Raw genomic sequence first — 25,191 nt, forward strand, 5'->3', positions numbered from 1 at the left:
CGCCTAGCAACACCCTCCCAACCCGTGCGCCCTCGCTGAGGTTCCGCTACCGGTTCCGGGGCGTGAGGGAAGATGGCGGCTGCCGGTGAGGAGGCGGAGGCGACGGACTGGTAAACGCGCTCCCCCCACCCTTTCCGTGGTCCTGATGCCTTGCACCGCCGGTACCCTGCACCCCCAGCCCAGCGGGGGGGGTGGGAGGGTCGGCGGCGCCGATGCCTGGCCCCCGCTCGGTCCCCGCCTGACCCCCGCTCTGTCCCCGCAGGGCCCTGCCGCCCGAGGTGGAAGTGCTGGAGTCCATCTACCTGGAGGAGCTGCGGGTAGCGCGGGGCCGCGGCAGGTACGTAGCGGGGCCCACATCCTCCCCCTCTCCGCCCCGGGGCCCGGCCCGGCCCGGCCCGGCCCGGCGCCGCCGCCCCTCACTTCGGCCTGCCCCGCAGGTGGGAGCCCTGGGAGATCAGCATCACCCTGCACCCCGCCACGGCCCAGGACCAGGACTCCCAGTATGTCCGCTTCACCCTGGTGCTCTCCGTACCCCCCCAGGTAGGTTGTCGGACCCCCACACCCCCTTTCCTCCCCGCCCCGGGTCTGTACACTTTCCTTGTTGCGCTTTGGGTGTTTTTCTTTGTTTTTGTTTTGTTTTTTCTCTTAGTATCCCAACAAAGCTCCGGAAATCTCGATCAGGAACCCGCGGGGGCTGTCAGATGAGCAAATTCAAAAGTGAGTGCTGGGAGGGTGGAGAGAGGGTGATCCTTTCCTCCGGAGATCCAGGAGGCAGAACTGGTGGAAGAGCCTTCTCTCAAATTCATACAGCTCCCTGTGTCTGGTTAACAGATGGATACAAGTCCCTAAATCATCTTGATTTAAATCTCATGGGAGCCACTGGTGCTCAGTTTGACACTGGCGTCCCCCCTGTGGTCCCCGTGAAATGTAATCTAAATTCCCTGGGCTTTTGAGGCTGTTGGTCCTGCTTTGACAGAGGTGGAACTGAACTGAGTCCTTGGGCATCCCATTGTTGCCTTTGTGCTCCTGTCCTTGGTGCAGCGGAGTGTGTGCAGGGAGACCCTGGTACCTGCCGGCAGCACAGGAGTAAGGCGGCTCCTACCAGACCTGGTCAGGGGCTGCTGTCAGATAAACAAAGCCTGAGATTCACCAAGGCCAAAGGGTGCTGGGTGAGCTCGAGCTGAGGCAGTCAGCAAACCTGCTCTTGCATGTCCTCTGAAGACAAAGGCTTCCTGTGCACCGGCTTGTGGGGAGCTGGGAGAGCACATGAATATGTGTGTGCACATGTGCCCATCCTATGCTGCAGGCAAAGCCTGAAGGCCAGTGCTCTATTTCTTCCTCCTGTTATCGTGGCAGGGTGAAAGGTATGTGGGATAGTGAAAAGGTGTGGCTAAATTTGTGTTAAGCATTTCTGCCATTTTGCTGCAGGATTTCCCAGACCCTTAGAAGTGTTGCTGAAGCCAAGCTGGGGACAGAGGTGCTCTATGAACTGATTGAGGTGAGAGCTGGGGGTGACCCGCCACAGACACTGCTCCCGGACTGCCCGAGGGGCGGGAGAGCCCTGAGCCCTTGGGCAGGCCAGCGAGTAAAATGTTTGCTTTGATGCTTCTGCAGAAGGGGAAGGAGATTCTCACTGACAACAATATTCCTCACGGCCAGTGCGTGATCTGCCTTTATGGATTCCAGGTAGGCATGTGTCTCCTGGCCCTGCAAGCTGGCTGGGAAGTGAGGTGAGAGAATGGGGAGCCTGGGGCTCAAAGCTTAGGATATCAGCCTGGGACCAGGATGTGCCTCAGAGCCCCCTGCCCCCCCTGGTCCGTAGGCAATCTTACTGAGCATAAACATTCCTAAGGCGGTGTGTGCTACTCTCCCCGTCAGCCTGAAGATAACCATCTACAGAAACAAGGCATAGGGGCAGCGAGCGTTGCCAGTGTCTCCAAAGGAGTAGGTAGGGTCTGGGGATAGTTGCTGGTGCATCTCAACTTCCCTGTGTTGGTCAAAGCTCACCTGGAGTTCAGCACACAGGTGGTCAGGAGGGACTGGAACACATCCGTGCAGGTGCTGAGGTCTGCGGGGAAAGGGGAGCTTGCCTTGTCCAGGTTGCAAGGAGAGGCAGTGCCTGCCTAGGAAGGAGAACACAACAGGTGAGCAGATTTCTCTGCGTATACTCCTGCGTAAGCAGCAATCAGTCACAAAAACTTTGCACCTTGACATTAGGAGTGTTTCTCATACTCAGAACAGGGACCAGTGTCCCAGTAAGAGCTGAGGAAGCAGAGATGAAGCCCAGCAGAAGATGTTGTGTGGCTCTGCCAGCAATAGTGCTAATTCCCCACTGCCAGCACTGACATGGGAGTGAAAACCCACCTCAGCTGGGGAGGCTACACAACCCTGTGCTCAGAAACCCTTTGAAGCTGCCCTTTCTCCTCTACAGGAGAGAGAAGCCTTCACAAAGACCCACTGCTACCACTACTTCCACTCCCACTGTCTGGCCCGCTATGCCCAGCACATGGAGGAGGAGATCATCATGCAGCAGGAGGAGAGAGAGCAGCACCTGGCGCCATCCCCCAAACAGGTACCGCGCCCTGGGCTTCCTCCCCAGGCCCCCTGCGCAGGCCCTCATGATGTCTCTGTCACCCCCTTCGGGACATGGGATTAAGGGCTAGCCTGACCCAGCAGCATGATCATTGTCATGCCCGCACTGAGAATCAAAGCAGGGATTAGACCAAGTGATCCCCAAGGACCCTTTCCAACCAAAATTACCCCATAAGTTTTTAGTACTTTAGCAGTTGGTTTATTGGGTGTCTGGGTCAGTGCCTGCTGTGGAATGGGGCAGGGGAGCTGCATTTTTGGACTTCTGGAACCACAGGAGTTAGAAAAGAGAGCTCCTTCCCTAGCCCTTGAACTGCAGGGGTTTGCAGCAGGATAAACATTATCACCTGTGTTCTGGAGCAATAAAACCTGCTTGTGCAGGTATTGGAAGAGTTATCAGCCACAGAGCAAACAGCACAGCTGAGTGTGAAACAAGTTAAAGGCTCCTTCCTGCAAAACCCTTTCAAAGATGTGCTGCCTAGATGACATGCTCCACTTTGGTGTGGAGTAAAATAGATCCTAGCCTAAGGATGACTGAAGCCATATGTGCTGACAGAGGTGGTTTGTACAGCAGTCAGCCACTGGAGCATAAATCCCAGTGAGCCTCGTGGTGGAGAAACCTTCCGTAGCAGTCGTTGAGACACCAGGCTGCCCTCATGCTGCTGGAACCCCCTGGACTTCTCTGCCCTGGCAGAAGAGTGAAGAAGGCCACCCTGTTCCACTTCCAGGCTGGGGTTATCCATCAGTGTGTGAGCTGTGTTGTGGCCAGGGTTTGGTATCACCTCTTGCCTCCCTGCAGGAAGTCGGTGTGCAGTGCCCTGTCTGCCGGGAGACCCTGGTCTATGATCTCTGTGCTCTGAAGGCAGCACCCCCCCCGCAGCACCCACTGGTAAGAGATGGGGGCTCACCTGCCCAGCTGCACCCGCTCACTGGGTAGCTTCAACTGGGATGTTATAGCAGAATGAATGCATGCTCTGAGGTCCTCCTAGATGGCCCATCCAAAGGGCAGTTCACAAAACCTAGCAGGGCATCTCCTGACTCTTTGATGTGTCCACAAAGAGCAGGTTTAGTTTTATAGCCCTGAGTCTTGAGCAGATGTGCTGGGGGAGAGGTGATTCTGCCATGGGGCATGTCTCTGTACTCACTGGGATATAATTGGGCTCAGGAGAGTGACCTGATCGTAGCTGCTTTGCATCTTGCCCCACAACAGGATGTCCCAAGGCAGTCACTGCAGGAACAGTGGGTCTGCACTGGCATGCTCTGCCTCTGTTGAGGGATTTCGCATGCATCTGTAGGCCTGGCGAAATGTGGCAAAGGGAAGCAAGTTGCCTGGGTGCTGTGTGATCAAAGGAGGGTTTGGGGAGTAGCTCTTAGCACTGCCAGCTGCCTATCTATGCTAGGTGTTGAGAGAGCCCTTACCCCGCCTTACTTTCTGCTGCTCAGGAGCCATACAGGCCGGATGCCAAGATGCTGCAGCACCAGGAAGAACTGCGCTTAATTTTCAAGAGACAGCAAGAGAAAGGCGGCATCATTGACCCTGAAGCAGAGAGGAACCGTTACTTCATCAGCCTCCAGGCGGTATGGCACTAGGGGCAGAGAGCTGGCAAGGGGGGCCCTGGACTGCAGGACTGAGCACTGTTGTCTGCTGTGGGACTCCCCTGTCCCTTTCTTTACTGGTGGCTTCTTTCTTTCAGCCTCCAGCTGCTGTCGATCCAGGCCAAGCAGCTGCTGCCTCTGAGCTGCCAGTAAGTGCCGGTGCTGTGGATGTGCCTCAGCTGCCCAGCCAAGCCTCGGCTCCAGAGCCAGCCGGGGCACCAGTGGCCAGGGCAGAACCCGGGCGGCCCGAGAGACCTGCTGCGCCCAGAGAGCAACAGAGCAAGAGGGAGAGGTACAGAGGGGAGAGGCCAGGCCCCAGAGGCCAGGGCAGGCAGTCATGCAGTGGCTCACAGGAACCAGCAGAGGAAGCCTGTCATACACTCCATGGCTCCAGGGGGCCCAGGGGCTTCAGTCGGAGACCAGAACGAAGACCTGGTGGGAGGCACAGCCAGGATTTTCCAAAGCCTCACAGCAGAAGCAGGGCTGCTGCCTTGGCTGAAAGAAAGGAGTTGTGCCCTGAAGACCCCTCACCTGTAACAGAGGCAGTGGACTTGAAAGAGGAGTGCCATGATGTGGAGAGATGGACCCCGGAGGAGGGGGCTGAGGCCCGAGGCAGGGAGAAGGAGAACCTGGCATTCAACCGCAGTGACCACAGAGCAGCTCCCAGCTGGCAGGGCCACCACAGGCCCTGGGATTGTGGGAGGTGGGAGAGGTCCAGAGTCCAGGAGCGTGGTTCCTACCCCAGAGCACCAAGAGGGCGAGGAGTGTTCAGGCCCAGTGGACGACGAGAAGCCCATCTCCTTGAGAAGGAGAGTGGCTCCTAGCAGGAGTGGTGAGGGGCTGGGCTGGGGTAGGGAAGGGCTGTTTCTGGGGAGAACAGTGAAGGCTCTGGTGGAGCAGTAGCAAGCAGACACCGTACCCCTTGGGAGGGAGAAGGCAGTTGACACGTGGCACGGCTTGGGACAGCGTATGTGTGGAATGAAGCATCCTGGCGTGAGTGACTGGCTGTCACCAGCGTTGGAGAAGCTGACTCCTGATAGATGATGTAAGCCATGGTCTCGGGGGACCCAGGGGACAGAGGAAGCGTGACTGGGGACCTGCAGCCATTATCCCTGTACGTGAGCTGCCAGGAAATGTGCACACCTACAGAGCAAATGGACTGAGCCTAGCATGTTGTGACGGCAGAGCCAGTGTCATGGCAGGACTTTCCCTGGAAGCCAGCATCCCACGGAGCCATGGTGGTGCTAAGTGATGAGGCTGTGCCAGGGCAGCAGCCTGGAGCTCAGCTTGCTGTTTTCCCCATTCCTTCTCAGAGCGCCTTCTCAACTGCTGTCCCTGTCTCTTGGAGACAGCATTGCTTCTCCTGACTGAGCCCTGACTGAGCTCCTGAACAGCCCTGACTGCTGTTCAGCTGATGGGCTCAGCCAGGCAAGTCTTTTGTACAATAGGACATTTCCCAGTCCCAGCCAGGAGAGCTAAATTAAGCTTAAGTCAATGCATTGGCAGGTCAGGGCTGTATGCTGGCTGAGGCTTCGGGTTGGCTCCTGCTCCCCCAGGCAGCCTGAATTTAGCTGGAGCTCCTGCCCTGTCCTTCAGCTGCTTTTGTGCAGGCAGAAGCTGACAAAGACCTGTGAAGAGCACTCTGTGACCTGTATCTGTCAGGATCCCTCTCAAAGGCCAGGCCAGGTTGTCTCTTGGAGCTTCCAACAGCCCGGAGTGAAAACATGCCCCAATACCTTGGATATTCTTTCTTACTCTCTTTTCATCTTTGAGCTGTTCTTACTTCAAAGAAATGAGGATTTGCTGTTTAAACTAACTTGGTGCAGTTCCTTCTGCTGCTGCTTCACAGATTTAATGTGCCCCACTCCACAGCCATGATGGGTGATCCCAAGCTTCTGAAGTGGGACACTGATATTAAATTAATTTGTTGGGTCTTCTCCAGAGCCTGCTCCCTTTGTTTTCTCTGACCTCTCGCTCCTGTTCTTTGCTGTTTGGAGCGAAGGTGTTGATCTTTGGTATTGCTCACTCCCCTCCCTGCTCCCTACACCTGGAGCTGGGGCAGAGACCTTCCCCTGGCGCTCCTGGGTGGCAGGAGGGCTCCCCAGGCCCCACTTTGCCTGACTTGGTGTAAGCTGTCTGGCTCACCTGGACAGTACTGACTCCTTCACACTTGTTTGTGCCTTGTGCCCCCACCTCTCTTTTGGCCACACATGGGTTGTTACTGTCTTTGTTCTCCCACTGAGTGCAAAAATGGCCATGCTGTGATGGACTTGTCAGGTGAGATCCCTGGGAAACCAAAGGCTGTGTGCCGGCTGGGAGGGCATTTGCACTGTATCTGCCTGGCTGATGCTTCGGCACATGAATGGTGCACAAAAGCTCTCTCTTGAATGGGTCCTCACCTCCTGCCCTGCTCTCTCCGTGCCTGGCCTTGTCCTGAAGGAGTTAGTTTAACCCGCTGCCCAAGAACCTTCTGTGCTTAGATTTCCAACACTGGCCTGTTTTCAACCCTAATGCTGTAAAAGCATTATTTTTTTTTAACTCCTTGGTCTGAACCTACACTACCTGTCCTGGGCTTGGGGATACGAGCGCCAGATGTTGTGCCCTGCTGGGGATGAGGGCTGAGCACTTGCTCCCTGAAGAAAGCCCAGATTTTTCTTCAGTGCTTGCTCTGTCCTTGCTCCAGCTAGTTTCTGGGTGAACAGCCTGTCCACACTTGGGTGAAAAGGTGTAAACTCTATCTGACGTTGGTGCTTGTTCTGCTGCCTCCTGCCTTCACTTTTGAAATTGCTGTACTCCAAGAAAGGCATTTGATCATGTCCTGACAGAAACACAAAAATCTATGCCCCTTGCAGCAGCTGAAGCTCCTTGGCTTCCTCCAGCGAGCCAGATTTACTCTCAGCAGGAAAGCTGCTGTGGCGAGTGTTTGGAGCATGGGAATTCAGCCATGGAAATTGGAGTGAGTGAGGACTTGGGTAATTTCAATCAAATGCCAGACGTGTTAGAGAGAAGGCTTTTTTCCTGGGAGTAGGGATTTAGGAAGGGCCCTCACCTTTCTGACTCACTGCTGTCAGCCTGGAGCAGAGGACATTTTGCAACAGCATGTGGAAACATATGTGGGCTAAACAAAACAAACCTCTGCGTTGGAGGGGAGAAATGGAGCCTGCACCCTGCCCTGGGGCTCCTTGCTTGGTGTCCACCTGCATCACCCACCTACCTCACAGGGCTGTTGTGAGGCTTAACAGGCAAAAGCGCTCATGCTGGGCAGAAGGGCACCAGCGACATCTGTAGCATCAACACTATTAAAAGCAAGCAGAGTGAGAGATGTTGCCTGTGCTTTTGTGTGGTGGCATCATGGTGGGGGCCCATGTCCCCTCTGGCTCTTCCTCACCACTTCCCCATCCTCCCAAACTGCTGCAAGGCATTTGCTAGTCGCTCACTGGCCAGTTTTGACCCCCAGCTTTGTGAGACAAGCCTGGATCCAAGCAGTTAGCCTCTGGGATGGCCAGGCATGGCGTTTGAGATGCCAACAGCAGCACCCTGCTCTGGGAGCTGCCCGAGTCACTAGAGACCCCCCCACCCTACTGTGGCCAGAGGATCAACCCTTCACTTGCAGAAATATTTGTGCAAGTCTAGGGTTGCATCAAAGCAGCGCCCATTCAGGCTGAAATTCAGCCAGGTAGCATTGGCTGGGCCCCTTCATATCCCTGAGTGCTCTCAGCTTCGCCCTTGGCCCCGCAGGGTGGAGCTAAGACAAGGGCTGAGCAGCGACGTAATGGTTGGGATTTGGCCTGGAACCAGCTCCCCTAGTTCTGCCAAGGTGAGGCAGCCCCCTGAGGCAAGGACATGAACACAAGGCTGGCTCTGGGGAAGCTCATTTTGGGACCCTGAAACAGGGACTAGGGAGGAGAGAGGCTCTGGCTGGTTTGTTCTGTGGGTCAGCACGCATACCCTGACCCCTGGCTCCAAGGCACTGGGAAGGAGGTGCAAACCCTGCTCGCTTCTCGATTGTTTTGCAGGCACCTGTGGCTCTACCAACCCATCCAGGACTTTTGTTCCTGGTGGGAAGGAAGCCCAGTGACAGAGAAAAGGCTGTGAGACTGCCAGCAGCTGGCCAAATCCCTCCTTCAGCCACGCAGGGCCTCTTCTGCTGGAAGGAGAGGAGTAGTCGCCTCCAACAGGGATTTCTGCACCTTGCACTGGGCTGGCCTGGCTGCAGAAATGCCTGTTGGGGTTAACATCAAGCTCTTGGGAAGATGTTCTGTAACCAGCCAAAGCCTCTCATCTGCCCCCACAGGCAGGCATGCAGTAGCTCCAGAGCCCCACCTCACCTCTGGCAGGAGGGACAGTCATGCCCACCCAGGAACAATGTCCAGGGAGATCTGCGACTTGGCATCACAACCCAGCAGGGCAGGAGCTGTGGCACCAGCCTGCAGCCCGAGGGACAATGAGCTGTCTCTTGGGAGCCACTTCTGAAACACTCTCGATTTGCAGTACTGGCCATGCCAAGCTGTGGTCAGGAGGGCTCTGGACCAGCAGCTGGGGCAACCAGTTAGTGGGGCAACTAACAGGCGAAGGGACCGGAGAGCTAAGAGCCATGTTGTGCACTTCACAGAGGATATTCACAAACCAGTGAAGACTGCTGTCCCTTCAAAGACCAGCAGCTTTAGCACTGTAGCACCCCAATGTCCTGCCCCAGGGAAGTGCCCTTCTGGGGCACCCCCAGGCTGCTCCACGAGGAAGGGGATTCACATCCAGGAGCCTCGGCAGTTTACAGCAATCCTAGAATGAGGCATGCACTGGTGAGTGGGGCCGGTGCAGTATCGCCCAAGTCTGGGGAGTGGCAAGAGCTGATTTCCTCTCCCTGCTGCAAGGCTGGCAGCTCTGACTCTCCACGTTTTAATAAAAAGCCAAGGCCTTGGACAGGTAGAGGTGAACAGAGACCTGGCCTGCATGGCTGCGCAGCTCCATGGCATCCCCAGGATGGTCAAGTCCTCGCCCCAGTCCTTGCAGTGTGGCAGGGGAAAGCTGGCCCCTAGTCACAGCAGGATGGATCCTGTGTTTGAAATGGCTCCTTCAGGGTCTGTCTTGTAGAGCATGAAGTGGCCCTGTACCTGGGCAGCGCTGATCTGTTTGGAGACCGCCAGTGCCTGCTCCGCAAACCGCTCGGCTGCAGCCAGGGGCTGCTCGGGGTAGAAGCGCTGGAACATGCAGGCAAGCTGCCAGCGGGAGCAATGGCCCACATACTGCTTGAGATCCACGCGGCCAGGACGCACCAGGGCTGGGTCCAGCCTGTTGAGAGACACAGGAGTGCCTTGAAAACCTGATCAAAGTGTCTTTGCAGGGTGGGTCCTGCAGGAATCGTAGAATCATTTAGGTTGGAAAAGACCTTTAAGATCATCGAGTCCAACCGTCTACGATGCCCACTAAACCATGTCCTGAAGTGCATTGTCTATGTGCTTTTTGAATACTTCCAGGGATGGTGACTCAACCACTTTCCTGGGTAGCCTGTTCCAATACTCGACAACCCTTTCAGTAAAGAAATTTTTCCTAATATCCAATCTAAACCTCCCCTGTCATAACTTGAGTCCATTTCCTCTCCTATCTCCAGCCACCTGACAGAAGAGACTGGCACCCACCTTGCTACAACCTCCTTTCAGGTAGTTGTAGAGAGCTATAAGGTCTCCTTTTCTCCAGACTAAACAACCCCAGTTCCCTCAGCCGCTCCTCATAAGACTTGTGCTTGCCCCTCACTTGGTTGCCCTTCTCTGGACACGCTCCAGAACCTCGGTGTCTTTCCTGTAGTGAGGCTCCCAAAACTGAACACAGTAAAGGCCCCCCCGCTCCATGCTAGCACAGCCAGTGTCCTATCTGTAAGGTGCTCTGCATTGTGAGATGGTAAAGATGGGGAAGAGGTTTGACCCTGGGGGATTGACGGGGGAAATCAACCTAAAAGAAGCAAGAGAGCTGGGGAAGGGCTGGCTCTGGAAGAGGACAAGCGTGTCCTGGGAAACAGCTCTGCCCATCTCTGTCCTATGAGCAACCTCTGAACAACCCTCTAGGCCAGCTCGGTCTGCAGTGAACCAAGCTTGCCACAGGGCAGTGTCTGGCCGGGTGCCGTGAGCTCAGGCTGCATCCTGCCAACCCAACAGGCTGCACATGGGGCTGGTGTTTTACTGGCAGCATGGCCACAACCCCAAAACCTGCAGATCCCCATGGGCAGGAAGCTGGTACCTCTCCTGAAGGGCACAACCTTGCTGGTCTGAACAGCAAGGAAGCATCTGAGGCTCCAGCAAGAGACCCTGATTAGCAATCAAGGGATTTGCATCCCAAGGGAGGATTTGGGAAACCTGAATCCCCAGTCTGCACACTGGAGGATGCAAATAGCCCTCCGAAAAGCCCATCAAAAGGCAGCAAGGTTTTCCCGTGCTACCCTCACTGTTCCCTCCCAGACGGCAGCTCTGACCTGTCCACGTAGTTGGTGGTCATGAAGACAATTCGGGCCTCTGTGGAGGCCACACCATCCAGCGCGTTGAGGAGGCCACTGAAGGTCAGGCGCCCCATGCCTTGGTACACAGCTGGGTCTGCAGAAAGAGGTGTCTGAGATCCTATCAACTGGCCACTAACCCCATGCAGTCTTGCAGGCCACCTCCCTATCACCTGAGGTTTAAGCCAAGCTCCCCACTCTCTCCTCGCCCTGAGGTTGACCCTCTGTCTCTCCCTGGCTGGCAGCACATTTACCTCCCCTGCCCACCTGGGAACCCAAAAAGAGAATAAGGGAGAAAGCCATCCCCTCCCTCATGCTGAAAATAGCTGGACAGGAGAGTGTCTTTGCCTGAGGATAAAGGACCCAAACTTCCCTTTATATAGCCTAGCCACAACTGGCCGAGGTCCAGCTTGAGCCCTAAGGCCTCAGAGAGCTGCCCACTCCTGGTCTCTGCTGGTGTGGCAGAGCAGCCCAGAGTCCAAATCTTTCCCCAGCACAGCCAGCAAACCTCACTCCCACCACTGGCCCAGGAACAGGGGCACTGCTCACTCTCAGCAGCGAGGTCCCGGCTGACGAAGGCAGCATCCACGTCCTCCAGCAGGATGATGCTCTGCTGCGGTGCCACGCTCAGGAGGTGATTGAGCCGGTCATCGGAGAGGCTGCGGTCACTGAGGCTCAGCAGGCAGATACTGTACTGCAGCTCCCCAGCCAGGGCTGTGCTGGGAAGGACACAAACCACAGGGTTGAATCACAGCGAGAAAGCCCGGAGCAGAGGAAGAACTGGATCTCCATGGCCAGCAGCAGGAGAGAGGGCAGAGGCATCCTCCCCCAGTGGAGATCAGATATGGAGGGTGGGTGGGAACCCCTGCTCAGCCTGCTGGTGCCATGCAGCACTGTGCAAAGCAAGGGTGTGAAGGGCTTGTCACCCTGACCTGTCACGGTGCCAGCAACGCAAATGCTTATACCAGGCACCACAAAGGAGGCACAGCCCACTCCTGCATTTCAAACCCAAACTCATCCACACCCTCTCAGAAGAGACTGCTATGCCCCAGAGCAGAGAGCTGGCGGGAAAACTGCTGTTAGCCAGCTGGCAATACTCACATGAAGCTGCTTTTCCCACAGCCAGGAGGACCATACAGCAGGTAGCCTCTTCGGTAGGGGATCCCTAAAAGACAGTGTCCTTTTAGGAATCAGTTGGGTTGCTCTGAGCTCTCTCCCCAGAGCCATGGGGGCTGTGCTGAGCACACACAGAGGATACACCAGAGAAAGGCAAGCAGCAGGGAAAAATCTCTCTGCAGCCATGTCCAGAGAGGACCACAGGTATCCTGTCTCAGCCCAACAGCAGCGTCACAGGAGCAATGAACTCCGTGGCTTATAGTGGTTTCCAGGATTAGATTGAACCAAGGGGAGTTTGTTCCTTTGCAGACCCAGGCCTGACCCCAGCACCTGGGCTTGCACATTTACAGGATGTGGCCAACGTGGTGCCCCACAGCCGTGGCTGCAGGGGGGTAAGAAGCCGCGCTGGGCATGGTACAGAGGACGCCACACTGGAGCCTTGCCTCTCTCGCTGTACCACTTGGGGTTGTCGATGAACTCCTTCACGTCCTGGACCAGCCTCTCTGACACACCTTCCTCCAGCACCACGGAGCTAAGAGGCCGCCGGCGGCGGGGAAAGCCGAACTGCCGCCACTCTGCTCCCATGGCCGTGTACATGATCGTCCTTCCCTCCTGCTGCTGCAGTGCCAGCTCCCGGGCTGCAGAGAGAGGCAGAGGGGACAGCTGGCAGGGAAAAGGATCTCCCTTGAAGCTCTGGGTATCTCCTGGGAGCAGGCTGTTCCCAGCAGGACCCCACGCAGCAACCCTACAGACCTTCCCGGAGGATATTGAAGAAGATCTCCCGGTCAGTGCCCAGCGCAGTGAAGGTGACGGACTCCCAGGGTGTCCCTGTGTGCAGGTCGATCATCTGCTTCTCCCGGTTGCGCTCGATGCGAATCCATTTCCTGCGATACCTGGGGTGGGAAGACAAGGTTGGGAGACAGTCGTCCAGCACCATTCAGCTGCACCTAGCCCGGTTCATGCATCAAACACTCATCTTGGGTAAGGAAATCACCTCACACTGTTGAATACAGGTTCCTCTCGCTACTCGCTGCCCTAATCCAGACCCAAGGAGGAGGCAGAATCCTCTCTGTTGTCTCCATGGGCACCTCAGGTTGGAGTTTCCTTGCCAAAACAAGGGTCAATCCCCAAAATACTTTCCCCCTGCCCTCGCTTACCAGATGAAATGGTTCCCAGGGCTGGGGACAAAGTCGAACTTGGTGCTGACACGCCCACTTTCATGCTGCAGGTATGATGTCTCAACGCTGAGGTGCTGTGTGTGCTTGGCATGGTGGGAGATCCAGTTCAGCAGCCAGTGGTAGCTTTTATCCTTGCTGGGCACCTCCAGGGTGATCATACAATGGCGCCTGAAAGCCACCAGCCCAAACTGGGCCCCTTTCCGGGCTAACGCCAGGGCAGTGCCCACCCCGACAAGGCCGAACCCAGCCCCGAAGTACGGGTTGTCCTTCAGTGCTAAGACAAAGTCAGAAAAGGGCATTGTGGGAGGTTAAGCGGCTCCTTTCCACAGCATCGTCTCTGCGCTCTGGAAACAAACCTGCGTGGAAAAAGGAGGACTGAATGGCAGTGGGGAATGCAACAGATCAACCACAGTTGTCTGGCCTTTATTGTGGCTGGTTCGCAAGGCAAAAGGCAGCCTGGCACATTGAGATCCCACACCCATACTTATTTTATTAGCGGGGGTTCAGACTGCCGCTGGCCACAGGAACCTTCACCCTCTCTGCAGCCTCCAGGTGAGACAGGCAGGAGGGGTACAAGAGCTGGAGGCTCTCAAGCAAGCACAGGAGCATCTGTTCCTTCTTCAGCCATGACAACAAGCCCAGAGTTTTACACAGTTTTATTCTTTAAACAGCTACAAAACACTGAGCACTCCAAATATTTAAGGTTTATTGTTTGACAAAGCCGAAGCGCGTCCCCAGGCTGAGCCGAGAGCTGTTTCTTTGCTGCTGGCAACAGGCACGCAATTGCGCTGGAAGCAGCATCTCCATGTCTGGATTAAGGGCACCAGCCGCACACTTAAGGGGCCCGAAGTTTCTCCAGCTCCCTCAGCACAGGTCTGTCAGATACAGGGGATTGAGGGGGAGCCTCCCCCAACAGAGAGACAGCCTGACGGACATGCTCTGCTCCCTCAGGGAGGATCCCACCTCCCCCAGAACAGGGTCTGACCCCGCAGCAAGGCTCCTTCCCAAGACAGTGCCTGCTCGGGCCCATGGCAGGGTCTCTGCCCCGCAGTGGAGCCTTTCCCCCCGCAGCCGAGCTTCAGCCCCGCGGCAGAAGCCCACCTTCCCCCGCAGGAGACCCAGCCCCACACCGGCCTTCCCCACGGCAAGGCCCACTCATCCCCTCCAGCAGGAGCTCGCCCCCGCCAGTACCGGCCTCGGCCTACGGCCCCGCCGCCCCTCACCTCCGCGCAGCGCCGCTCTAGCCCAAGCCGCGCCGCTCTCTATAGCCCCGACCCTCACTTCCGCCCGGCGCCGCTTCCGGCCGGCTGCCGGCTCGCACCATAGAGCGGAGCCGGGGCGGTCGGCGGGGCAGAGCAGAGCGGCCGCGCGAGCCGCACAAAGGGTGACGCTCCCTCCCGCCCGGCGTGCACCATCGAGATGTGCCAGGGCTGGAGGCACCGGGGCCCGGTTTGAGTCCCCGGCCCGGGGCGACGGGGACAGGCCGGGGCTGCGGTGCGAGGGGGCTGGGACGGCCGCGGCCGTGTGGGGACTCGCGGTGGGCACCTCCTCGCTTTAGGGTGGGCCCAGGTCTGGGGGTTGGGCTCGGGCTGGGGCCCACCTGGGCCCGGGGAGCAAACCCTGGCTGTTGGGCGCAGGGAGAGGCCCCCGAGTTTGGGGAGGATACAGGGGTCCTTGCACCCCATCTCCTCCGTGGCAGTGGGTTTCACCAGGAGCCCGCTTGGGGCACAGCAGAAGGGAGCCAGCTTTGAGGTACCCCAGTTCATCCCCCTGCCTGGGGATTGGCCCCCCAAAATCTAGTAGGACCCCTGGGCCTCTGTGTTCTCCCTCGTTTAAAGCACTTTCTTCTGTTTCAGCGTAAGAGGCCCTCCTGCCCGGCACCAAGCCAGCGCCTGGTGGCAATGAGTGCAGAAGTGGCTGTGTCTGAGGGTCCCAGCAGGGAGATGGAGGCCCTGTGCTCAGAGCTGCTCCTGCCTACACCAGGAGAGTCAGGAGCTGTGGGAAGCCCCGGTGTGGCCAGCACCAGCCTGGCTGGGACCCCCACGCTGACTGCCAGCCAGGACTTGCTGCTGGCAGAGGCATCGATGCCTGGGGAAGGGGCTCACTCTGAAGGAAGCAACGTGGAAATATTCATCGAGGCAGTGGCCGGCAATGTGACGCTGAGCAACGCAACCAATGCCACAGGTATGGGGTGCAGGGAGGGCAGAATGGGCCCCATGGTGCTCAATGGAGGGAGAGAGGTCTGGCAGGGACCCCTGTCCCTCCAGCTGCCACCCTGGGGACACTGTGGTGCCCTTGTGTCTCCGACCTCATATGTGTCATGAGTCTGGTGTCACCATTTAGTGCAGACCTGGCGTGAGCTGGGTGTGTGGATGGGGAGGGGTGGCTGTGGGAGTTGCGTGCCAGGTGAGGGGGTTGCTCCAGGCTGTCAGTAGGGACCAGGTGGAGATCTCCACCCTGGACTGCCACCTCCAACATGCTTCTCACTCGGGTCCAGTGTGGGCACATCCTCCTAGGAATGGGGCTGAGCCTGTCTCCCATCTCTGCATGCCTCAAAGGTGATAAGGGACAGAACTGGTTGGTCATCGTGGTCACCTGGGTGGTGGTGTTCCCTCTCTTATGGGAGGTGTCCTGGGATACCCCGGGTAGCAGGAGGGCTGCAGTTCTCCAAACTGTAATTTGTGGCAACAGGGGTTTATCGTCCTTGTCCAGAGCTGGAACTGAACTGCCAGTCCCAAGCTCTGGGCCTGGTGAAAGCCCTTTTTAAAGCTCACCCCTCCCCCTCTGCAGAAGTGCTGGTCAAAGTGGTGGAGCTGTATTTCTGCGAGAGGTGTGGCCAGAGCTTCCCGGAGTCCTCCCTGCTTTCCCAGCACCAGTGCCTGCTGCTGGCCCCCCCGAGGCACCTGGAGCTACCCGGGACACTGTTGGCTTCTGCCAGTGAGGGCCAGAGCCAGCCGAGGGGTTCAGAGCCACCTGGAGTCAGCACACAGGAGGGCTCCATTCCCGAGCACCTCCTGTGCCCTGTCTGCCGAGAGGTGTTCACACAGCCTGGTGAACTCAAGGAGCACTTCAAGACCCACCGTGCCCCACCAGGAGCTCTGCCTTGCCCTGAGAAAGGCTGCTGCTTTACCACGGAAGACCGCAAGCAACTGCGCGGCCACCTGCGCCACCTGCACGGGGCCTCCCCTGTCTCCTGCACCTACCGTGCCTGCCCGCTGCTCTTCCCCAGCCGCCTGGCCATGGAGCAGCACCACCGCACCCACTTCCCCTTCCACTGCGGCCACTGTGACTTCGTCACGGCCAATGCCAAGCTCTTCTGGCAGCACAGGAAGGGCCATGCTGCAGAGCCCCCTGCTGAGGCAGCTGTGACAGATGGCCACCCTGGCTCGGCCCCCCACAGCCTTGAGCAGCGCTGTGTTCTGCCATCAGGTACAGACAGGGGGGTCTGGGGCCTGTGGGTGCTGTAGAGGCTGTGTCCGTGCATCCAGTTACAACTGGGAGGAGTGGGGGGTGATGCTGTGCTGCCGGAGGGCCAGGGAGCCCTGCATTCCTTCCTCCGTGCATGGTTTGTGCCCCCCATCTCAGCCAGGAGGTTTTTTGCATGTATGTGGGTGAGGGGGCTCCCTCTTGCCTGGAGCATGATGATCTCTGTCTTTCCATATTGAAGCAGCAGCAGAAGGGCAGGACAAGGCGGGGAATTGCCACTCTGGCTGGGAAGCCACCACAGCAGAAGCCAGGCCAGCAGAGCCCACAGGCACTGGGAAGGACTCCTTGGAGGGGCAGAAAGCGTCAGCTGGAGAAGAGGACTCAGACAGTGGTGGGGATGAGTCACCAGAGGAGGATGGTGAGAGCCCCTGCGAAGGCGAGGTGAAAGAGGATAGGAAGGCAGCTCCTGAGAAAGCCAGAGTGCCGCGGGCACAGCACTTCAAAGGTAGGATGTGGAGCCCTACCAGGAGCTTCTCAGGCTTTGTATTATGAACAAGCAGCACAGCCTCGAGACTGGTGGGGAAACATGGGCTGGGCTGGTGGGGCCTGGGGGTCCCCTGCCATCCAGCAGCCCCACATCTCCTGCATGTACCAGTGAATTGTTCCCCCAGCCTTCTGCCCAAGCAAATGCATCCCTTCTTTTGCCTGCCCACAACCACTGCCAGGCTCAGGCAAAAGTCTGCCGGGCTTTGGGGATCAGGAACACACGAGCAGGCCTGATTCAGGCTGCGCTTTGCCAGTGTTGAGCTGGAAGGAGTTCATATGAACCATGCTGGTGGCTTGGGGTGGGGACAGTCCCTCTTAAGTAGATGGCTGCTGTGTGACCACATATGTGTATAAGCCCTCACCCTGGCACAGCTGGATCAGGGAGAGAACATCTGCCTGTGCTCTCCATCTCTTCCCTGCTGATGGGTCCCCATCCTCTGCTTTCACAGGGGATGTCACGGAGGGCTCTGAGTACCTCTACAAAACTCACATGTGCCCCGAATGCAAGCGGTGCTTCAAGAAACGGACACACCTGGTGGAGCACCTCCACCTGCACTTCCCTGACCCCAGCTTGCAGTGCCCCAACTGCCACAAGTACTTCACCAGCAAAAGCAAGCTGAAGATTCACATGATGCGGGAGACAGGTGAGAAGGCCCATCGCTGCCCGCTCTGCCACTACAGCTCGGTGGAGAAGAATGCCCTCAACCGTCACATGGCCAGCATGCACGAAGACATCTCCAACTTCTACTCTGATGTTTACTCCTGCCCTGTCTGTGAGGAGAAGTTTCGGCTCAGCCAGGCCCTCAAAGAGCACTTGAAGACTCACAAAGCCGAGCCCAAGAGGCTGAGCTGCTTCCAGGGGGACTGCAACTATTGCGCAGAGGACCGGAAGGAGTTTGTCCGTCACCTCAAGGATGCTCATGGCATCAAGGCGGTGGAGTGCAAGTACCATGCCTGCTCACTGCTCTTTGGCACAGCCGAGGCCATGGAGGCTCACCGAAAAACCCACTATGCCTTCCACTGCCAGCAGTGCGACTTCATCTGCTCCAACAAGCACGTTTTCCGCAAGCACAAGAAGCAGGGGCATCCAGGCAGCGAGCAGCTCCAGTGCAGTTTCTGCCCCTATGCCACTTTCAACCCCGTGGAGTTTCACGACCACGTGGGCAAGATGCATGCCAACGAGAAGATCCACAAGTGCACTGAGTGCACCTTCGCCACCGCGCACAAGAGGGTCCTCATCCGCCACATGCTGCTGCACACTGGTGGGTGTCCGCTGTGGGGGTCCCGAGAGCCGAGCTGGGATGAGCAGGGAGGGCTGGGTCAGGGCTCCTGGATCCCATCACCGTCTCTGCCACTCTGGCGTCACTTGGCTGAAGTTGTGGCCTGCCCCTGTTACCCCCAGCTCCTCCTGAGCTGGTTTCTCTACATGGGGAGGCAGACCACATTGCTTTATCCGGTTGTCATGCTGAGGGCGTTCCTGTGTTGTGTGTAGGAGAGAAGCCTCACAAGTGTGAGCTCTGCGACTTCACGTGCCGGGATGTGAGCTACCTGTCCAAGCACATGCTGACCCACTCCAACGACAAGAACTTCATGTGCACTGAGTGTGGGTACATCACCAAGTGGAAGCACTACCTGAACGTCCACATGCGCAAGCACACTGGAGATCTCCGGTATGACCCCTGGCTCCACTGGCCTGGCAGCATAAGTGGTGGTCCCCAAATCCTGCTCCAGGGGTTTGCTGCTCCAGGCCGCATTGTGTTCCCGACTCTCTCATGCCTGGGGGATGGCTACAGCCTGCTCTGTCTGGCATGTGAGAAATGCAGTCTTTGAGCTTGCAGGTTGTTGCTAGCATGGTGCTGTGGAGGCAAACCTACTTTTGGTGTCTCCATGACACCAAGGTCTATTACGACTTCAGTGCAGCTCTGACCTTGGGTTCACAGGCTCTGCTGATGTTCATGGGCCAAGGCCAGCTTGGGCATGTACAGGACTCTGCCAAAACATGTTTTTCACCTCTGTGTTATCACCACCTCTGGGTTCAGTCTGCGTCCAGGGATGCTGAAGGTGCTGCTGGTGTGTCATGTGTGTGGGGAGGGTGACATGGTCACTGTATGGAATACTCAGGAAATCTATCTCCCGTCCCCAGGCTGGGGGTATAAAGCACCAGCAGTGCCAAGGGCTGCAGCAGGGAGGAATTGCCTGTGGTAAGAGTTGCCTGGACGGCAAAGGTCAGATCTGGCAAACCAAACAGTACCCCTTCCCCATGCATCCAGGACAGGGAAGCAGAGCTCAACGTGCCTGACAGGGCTTAGTCTGCCCAGGTTCTTCATGCTGCCTGACTGATTCTGCTTTCCCCACAGGTACCAATGCAACCAGTGCTCATACCGGTGCCACCGCGCTGACCAGCTGAGCAGCCATAAACTGCGGCACCAGGGCAAAAGCCTGATTTGCGAGGTGTGCGGCTTCGCCTGCAAGCGCAAGTATGAGCTGCAGAAGCACATGCAGGCGAAGCACTCGCAGAACTACCAGGTGCCTATCTTCCAGTGCCAGTACTGCACCTACCAGACCAAGTACAAGCAGGCACTGCTGAACCATGAGAACTGCAAGCACACCAAGCAGAAGGAGTTTCGCTGCGCCCTCTGTTCCTACTGCACCTTCAGCAACACCAGTCTGTTCTTCCACAAGCGCAAGATTCACGGCTATGTCCCTGGTGACAAGGACTGGCTGGAGAACTATGCCAGCAAGGAGCTGGAGATCAGCTCATCCGAGGCGCTCTTTGGCTATGAGCTTGGCACAGCCCTGCGTGTGGATGTCAGCTCCCCCCTCGCCAGCAAGGAACAGTGGGCAAAGGCGAAGCCATCCCAGCTGGAGTCCCAGGAAGAAGGCGGCTACCAGCAAACATTTGTGGTGCCCCTCCTTGGGCAGGATGCCGCTCCACCAGAGAGTGGCAGCGAGGTGGAGAGAGGTGTGGGTGAGGGCGAGCAGAGCTGTCCCACTGCTGGTGACGCCCTGGGAGATGACTGCGTGCGAGGAGACGCTGCTGAAGGCTCAACTGGGCTTGCTGCTTCTGGGGATGTGGCAGAGAGCTGCACCTTGCACTTGGAGGCACTGAATGTCTCGTCTGACCCCCTCCTGGAGCATTTGACTGGAGAAGCCTGTGCAGCACAGTCAGAGAGCGTAGAAATGTTGACCTGCAAGGAGCCTCCTGCAGCCTATGAGATGCTGGGCTCCCGGGATGACCTTGGTTTGGAGGACAATGACAATACACTCGAAGACATCCCAGACTTTGAGGAAGAGGAGGGAGATGTACAGGAGGATGAGGCGGTGAGGCTGGAGGGCAGTGTAGCAGCAGGAGATGGCCAGGGAAAAGATGGCCTAAGACAGGCCACGGGCCACCTTGAGGGGTCATGCTCAGACCACCAGAAGCTGGTGGCAGACACCGAGGTAAGAGAGACCAGCCAAGCCGAGCTGCCAGAGGCCTGGCTCAATGTGCTGAAGACAGCTGAGCAGAGCCACCCACCTGTCCCAGAGGACGTGGCTACCCCTGGTGACGATGCCAGAGGCAGCTCGGAGTCAGTACTGAAGGCTCTGCGGAAGCAGGACAAGGAGCAGGCAGAGACACTGGTGCTGGAGGGCAGGGTGCAGATGCTTGTGGTGCAGTCAGAGAGCCAGATCTTTAAGTGTGAGAGGTGCTCGTATATCACACGGAAGGAGAAGTCCATGTCCTTGCACTCTAAAGCCAGCTGCCAGAGCCGCCGGGCCCCACTCATGTGCCGTGAGTGCGGCGCCAGCTTTAAGCAGCAAAGGGGGCTCAACACCCACCTTCTCAAGAAGTGCCCAGTCCTCCTGAAGAAGAACAAGATCCTCAAACCAGCTGGTCAGGAGCCACCTGGGTTGTGCCAACCTGCTGACCACGCTGGTGATAATGGTACAGAAATGGCAGAGAGCAAGAAGAGAGGCTCAGAGGAGTTTGGGCATGCTGAGAGCCCTTGGGAAGCTGAACTGTTGCCCGATAAAATGCAAGTAGCAGGCAGTCCTTTGGCTGGGCAACGGGTATCGGGCTGTCCTGCCCCTGAGAAATCCCTGCCCGCTGACAGCACAGAGGTGGCAGAAGAGCCTCCCCAGCAAGGTGATGGGGCTGAGCCAGGTGGAGCCACTTGTCTCCCCCAGCCTGGGAAACCCTCAGAGAAATACCGTCTGGAGGGAGGAAAGCTGCGCTGCAACGCCTGCTCCTTCGTGTGCTCCCGTGTCTCCACCATCACCTCCCATGTGGAGGATGGGTGCCGGCGCCTGGAGCAGTTCTGGTGCTCCCTGTGCCCAGAGGCCTTCCGCTCCAGGCGGGCCCTCAAGAGCCACTGTGCCGAGAAGCACATCGTGCATCCCAAGGAGGATGGACCCCAAAGCACCAAGCTCGCTGAGGGGGACCCAGCCAGCATTGAGATGGGCCAGCCCAGTGAGCTTCCGCTGGATGTGGCCCCCCCAAAAGCCACCCTGCCCAAGAGGAGGCGTTTCTCCTGCCCCACCTGCCCCTTCACCTGCCACCAGGAACGGGCCATGAAGACGCACAAGAAGAGGGGCTGTGTGGCGCTGGGCGAGTTTCGCTGCGCCTCCTGCCCCTTCACCTCCAAGGCGGCCAAAGCCCTGCGGCTGCACCGCAAGCTGCACCGCAAACACTACAGCAAGCGGCCACAGCTGCAGTGCCGCCAGTGCGAGTTCACCTGCAAGCAGGCCCGCTGCCTGCGGCAGCACATCCGCATCAAGCACGAGGGTGTGAAGCCGCACAAGTGCCGCTACTGCGAGTTCAGCACCACACGGCGCTACCGCCTGGAGGCCCACCAGTCCCTGCACACTGGTGTGGGGCGCATCGCCTGCGGCATCTGCAGCCAGACCTTTGGCACCAACTCCAAGCTGCGCATCCATCGCCTGCGGGTGCACGAGAAGACACCCACCCACTTCTGCCCACTCTGTGACTACAGCAGCTACCTGCAGAATGACATCACCCGCCACGTTAACAGCTGCCACCGTGGCGAGCTCAACTTTGGCTGCTCCCGCTGTGAGGCTCGCTTCAGCTCCGAGACGGCCCTCAAGCAGCACGTCCTGCGTCGGCACGAGGAGAAGGTGTCCTATGGCTGCCCACGATGTGGCTTCGTGTGCCACAGCGAGGCCACGCTCAAGTGCCATGTGCAGAAGCAGCACCCGCACCTGGAGTGCAGCACCTGCAAGGAGACCTTTGCCACCCGGGAGGCTCTGGATGAGCACAAGACGCAGCATTTCAGCCACCGCTGTGAGCTGTGCAGCTTTGCAGCCAAGGAGCGGCAGCAGCTGGTGCGGCATTACGTGGAGAGCCATGAGCCAGCCACCCCCCAGGACAAACCCCTGCGGTGTCCCTTCTGCGACTTTGCCTGCCGCCACCAGCTCGTCTTCGACCAGCACATGAAGGGCCACGGGGGCACCCGTGTATACAAGTGCTCAGACTGCGAGTACACCACCAAGAACAGGCAGAAGATCACGTGGCACATCCGCATCCACACTGGTGAGAAGCCCTACAAGTGTCATCTCTGTAAATACGCCTGCGCTGACCCCTCGCGTCTCAAGGTGAGAGCCCTGCTTGTGGATATATCCTACTGCATCTACATAGGTTGGGGGGGATCCAGACATGGGAATTTGGGGAAGAAGAAACTACCAAGGGGAGGTTTTGTCCTTTGTCCTCCCCTGTGGCTCATACAGGAATAGGAGGCGAGCAGATAAAAACTCATGTGAGTACAGTATGTCTCTTCCCTGCTCCCTGCTGTTGCAGATTAAGGGGAAAGGGGATTTGTAGCAAAGCAAGAAGGCGGGTATCGTGGTTTAACCCCAGCCGGCAACTAAGCAACACCCAGCCACTTGCTCACTCCCCTCCCGGTGGGATGGGGGAGAGAATAGGAAGGGTAAAAGTGAGAAAACTCATGGGTTGAGATAAAGACAGTTTAATAGGTAAAGCAGAAGCCACACATGTAAGCAGAGCAAAACAAGGAATTCATTCACTACTTCACATTGGCAGGCAGGTGTTCAGCCATCTCCAGGAAATCAGGGCTCCATCACACCTAACTGTTACTTGGGAAGACAAATGCCATAACTCCGAACATCCCTCCCTTTCTTCTTCCCCCAGCTTTATATGCTGAGCATGACATCTTATGGTATGGAATATCCCTTTGGTCAGTTGGGGTCAGCTGTCCCAGCTGTGTCCCCTTCCAACTGCTTGTGCACCCCCAGCCTGCTCTCTGGTGGTGTGGTGTGAGAAGCAGAAAGGGCCTTGACTCTGTGTAGGCAGTGCTCAGCAGTAACAAAAACCTCTCTGTATTAACAAGGCTGTTTCCAGCACAAATCCAAAACATAGCCCCATACCAGCTACTATGAAGAAAATTAACTCTATCCCAGCGAAAACCAGTACGGTGGGCAGCTGTCTGCATTTGCTCCGCTTCCCGCTGACACCTCTGGCATCCTCTGGGTGCAGCCTTGCACCATTCAAAGCCAAGTCTGGCTGCTTGCTGGCTTGCAGTGTGCTCTGTGGCACCAGTTAGACACAGTGCAGGGAAAGCTCAGCTTCCCTGCAAGCAGAGCCAGACCCTGCCCTCGTTTCTATAGGTGATTAGCATCCTCATGCATGGTAAAGAGCCTTTCCTAGAACAGGAGGGCCAGGCGTGGGGTAATGGAGGAGAAAATGGTCTGGTTTGCTAAAAGAAATATTGACTTTTCTAATGGCCAGGCTGAGGTGGAGCCATCTGGGACTGCCTGGGCAAAGCTGTGCGATGTGCTCAGCTCAGAGCTAGCTCTGTTGGGCTTGGTTTTAACCTGGACTTTGCCCTAAATACCAAAGTGGGGAGAAAAGCCTGTGCCCCTCCGCAGGATGGGACAGAGCAAGCTCAGCAGTATGGGGGTCTCATCCTGACCCTGCTGTGGATCCCCCCTGCCCATAGTCTGCCAGGCAAGCAGGCAGCCCTCCTTGCCCCACGCAGTTTGAGATGCCAGAGCTGTCTGTGAGCCCCTCACTGGCATCCCAGAGCCCTGCACATTCCCAGGGCAGGGTACATGGCCTCATCCTGATCCTGCCTTCTTGCCCTGTGCCCAGTACCACATGCGGATCCACAAGGAGGAGCGGAAATACCTCTGCCCCGACTGTGGCTACAAGTGCAAGTGGGTGAACCAGCTCAAGTACCACATGACAAAGCACACAGGTGAGTGCTGCCCACTGGGAATGGGACGTGGGCTACCAGAGACAGTTGGGGCTGCAAGGACCTCAGCTCTGTGCTGCCTTTGCTACCAGTGGCCCAGCTGGAGGTGGGGGAATACCCCCAGCTGTCGGGGGGCAGCACGTTCTTATGTGCTGGTGGGTTGGGGACAGTCCCCCAGGGAGGGAGGGAAGCTGGGGTGGGATGGACCCCAGGTGCCATGTGGTGCCTTGGAAATGGGGGGTCTTGGGGTGCCTGCTGACTTGATGGGATGTAGTGGGGGGAGTCCCTGGGGACTGCTGCTCTGTTACAGGGATGGCAAGACCTGCGGGATGGAGGGCACTGTCCCCCCATCCTGGTGCCATTCCCTTTCCTGTTGTCATAGGTCTGAAGCCATACCGCTGCGATGAGTGCGAGTACCGCACCAACCGGGCAGATGCCCTGCGGGTGCACAAGGAGACACGTCACCGAGAGGCCCGCTCCTTCATCTGCGAGCAGTGCGGCAAGGCCTTCAAGACCCGCTTCCTCCTCAAGACCCACCTGAAGAAGCACAGCGAGGAGAAGCCCTATGTCTGCAATGCCTGCGGGCGGGCTTTCCGCTGGGCAGCCGGCCTGCGCCACCATTACCTGACCCACACCAATGAGCACCCCTTCTTCTGCCTCTACTGCCCCTACAAGGCCAAGCAGAAGTTCCAGGTCATCAAACACATCCAGCGACATCACCCCGAGCGTGGGGCCGGCGACCCCAGCCAAGGGGTGGGCAAGGACCCCAGCACGCCCACCGTCCACCTCCATGCTGTGCAGAGGGAGAGCCGGGCCAAGGGACCCCCCGGGGTGGAGCAGGAAGGAGGGCGCCCTGCAGAGAAGGACAGTGCTTTGCAGTGAGGCCGAATCCTGACTGCTTTAAGTCCTCGGTGGTGCAGGCCTGCTGCGGAGATGTATGTGTGTGTATAGGCATATATGTATATGGGTTGTAAAATATGTGGCTGTATAAAAGGAATCTCTCAGCTCCTTTTAATACTGTTTCTTGGGGCTATTTGTAGCCCTGTGT

The 25,191-nt window shown here is 57.6% G+C and overlaps 3 protein-coding genes across 9 annotated transcripts; 2 read left to right on the top strand and 1 right to left on the bottom strand.

The window, feature by feature from the left end:
• Position 1: 1 nt before the first annotated feature.
• On the top strand, positions 2–6,124 carry RNF25 (ring finger protein 25). The gene is made up of 10 exons (XM_049814363.1): positions 2–110; positions 263–337; positions 438–540; positions 650–717; positions 1,429–1,498; positions 1,615–1,686; positions 2,432–2,572; positions 3,389–3,478; positions 4,033–4,167; positions 4,284–6,124. The coding sequence occupies exons 1-10, from the start codon at positions 73–75 to the stop codon at positions 5,007–5,009; spliced, it is 1,518 nt and encodes a 505-aa protein (XP_049670320.1). The 5' UTR covers positions 2–72; the 3' UTR covers positions 5,010–6,124.
• Positions 1,693–14,250, bottom strand: LOC126044553 (mitochondrial chaperone BCS1). 4 transcript variants are annotated; one of them, XM_049814380.1, is made up of 9 exons: positions 14,187–14,250; positions 12,943–13,319; positions 12,539–12,678; positions 12,229–12,423; positions 11,771–11,834; positions 11,219–11,388; positions 10,649–10,766; positions 9,297–9,474; positions 1,693–2,123 (listed from the first exon to the last, which is right to left on the bottom strand). In XM_049814380.1, the coding sequence occupies exons 2-9, from the start codon at positions 13,260–13,262 to the stop codon at positions 2,004–2,006; spliced, it is 1,305 nt and encodes a 434-aa protein (XP_049670337.1). In that variant the 5' UTR covers positions 13,263–13,319; positions 14,187–14,250; the 3' UTR covers positions 1,693–2,003. The 4 variants fall into 4 exon arrangements, 2 of the variants coding, with proteins under 2 accessions (XP_049670337.1, XP_049670347.1); XR_007507712.1 differs by having other exon boundaries at positions 2,041–2,123; positions 9,127–9,474; XR_007507711.1 differs by having other exon boundaries at positions 2,042–2,123; positions 8,514–9,474.
• Positions 12,687–25,176, top strand: ZNF142 (zinc finger protein 142). Of its 4 annotated transcripts, none has more exons than XM_049814235.1 (9): positions 12,687–12,766; positions 14,820–15,147; positions 15,754–16,392; positions 16,631–16,894; positions 17,385–18,197; positions 18,428–18,605; positions 19,293–22,527; positions 24,041–24,146; positions 24,526–25,176. In XM_049814235.1, exons 2-9 carry the CDS (start codon positions 14,865–14,867, stop codon positions 25,023–25,025), a joined length of 6,018 nt encoding a protein of 2,005 aa, XP_049670192.1. In that variant the 5' UTR covers positions 12,687–12,766; positions 14,820–14,864; the 3' UTR covers positions 25,026–25,176. The 4 variants fall into 4 exon arrangements, with proteins under 4 accessions (XP_049670192.1, XP_049670183.1, XP_049670208.1 ...); XM_049814226.1 differs by lacking the exon at positions 12,687–12,766 and adding an exon at positions 14,352–14,457; XM_049814251.1 differs by lacking the exon at positions 12,687–12,766 and adding an exon at positions 14,437–14,715.
• Positions 25,177–25,191: the final 15 nt, after the last annotated feature.

The sequence above is a fragment of the Accipiter gentilis genome, chromosome 1 (assembly GCF_929443795.1).
Source record: "Accipiter gentilis chromosome 1, bAccGen1.1, whole genome shotgun sequence".
NCBI lineage: Eukaryota > Metazoa > Chordata > Aves > Accipitriformes > Accipitridae > Astur > Astur gentilis.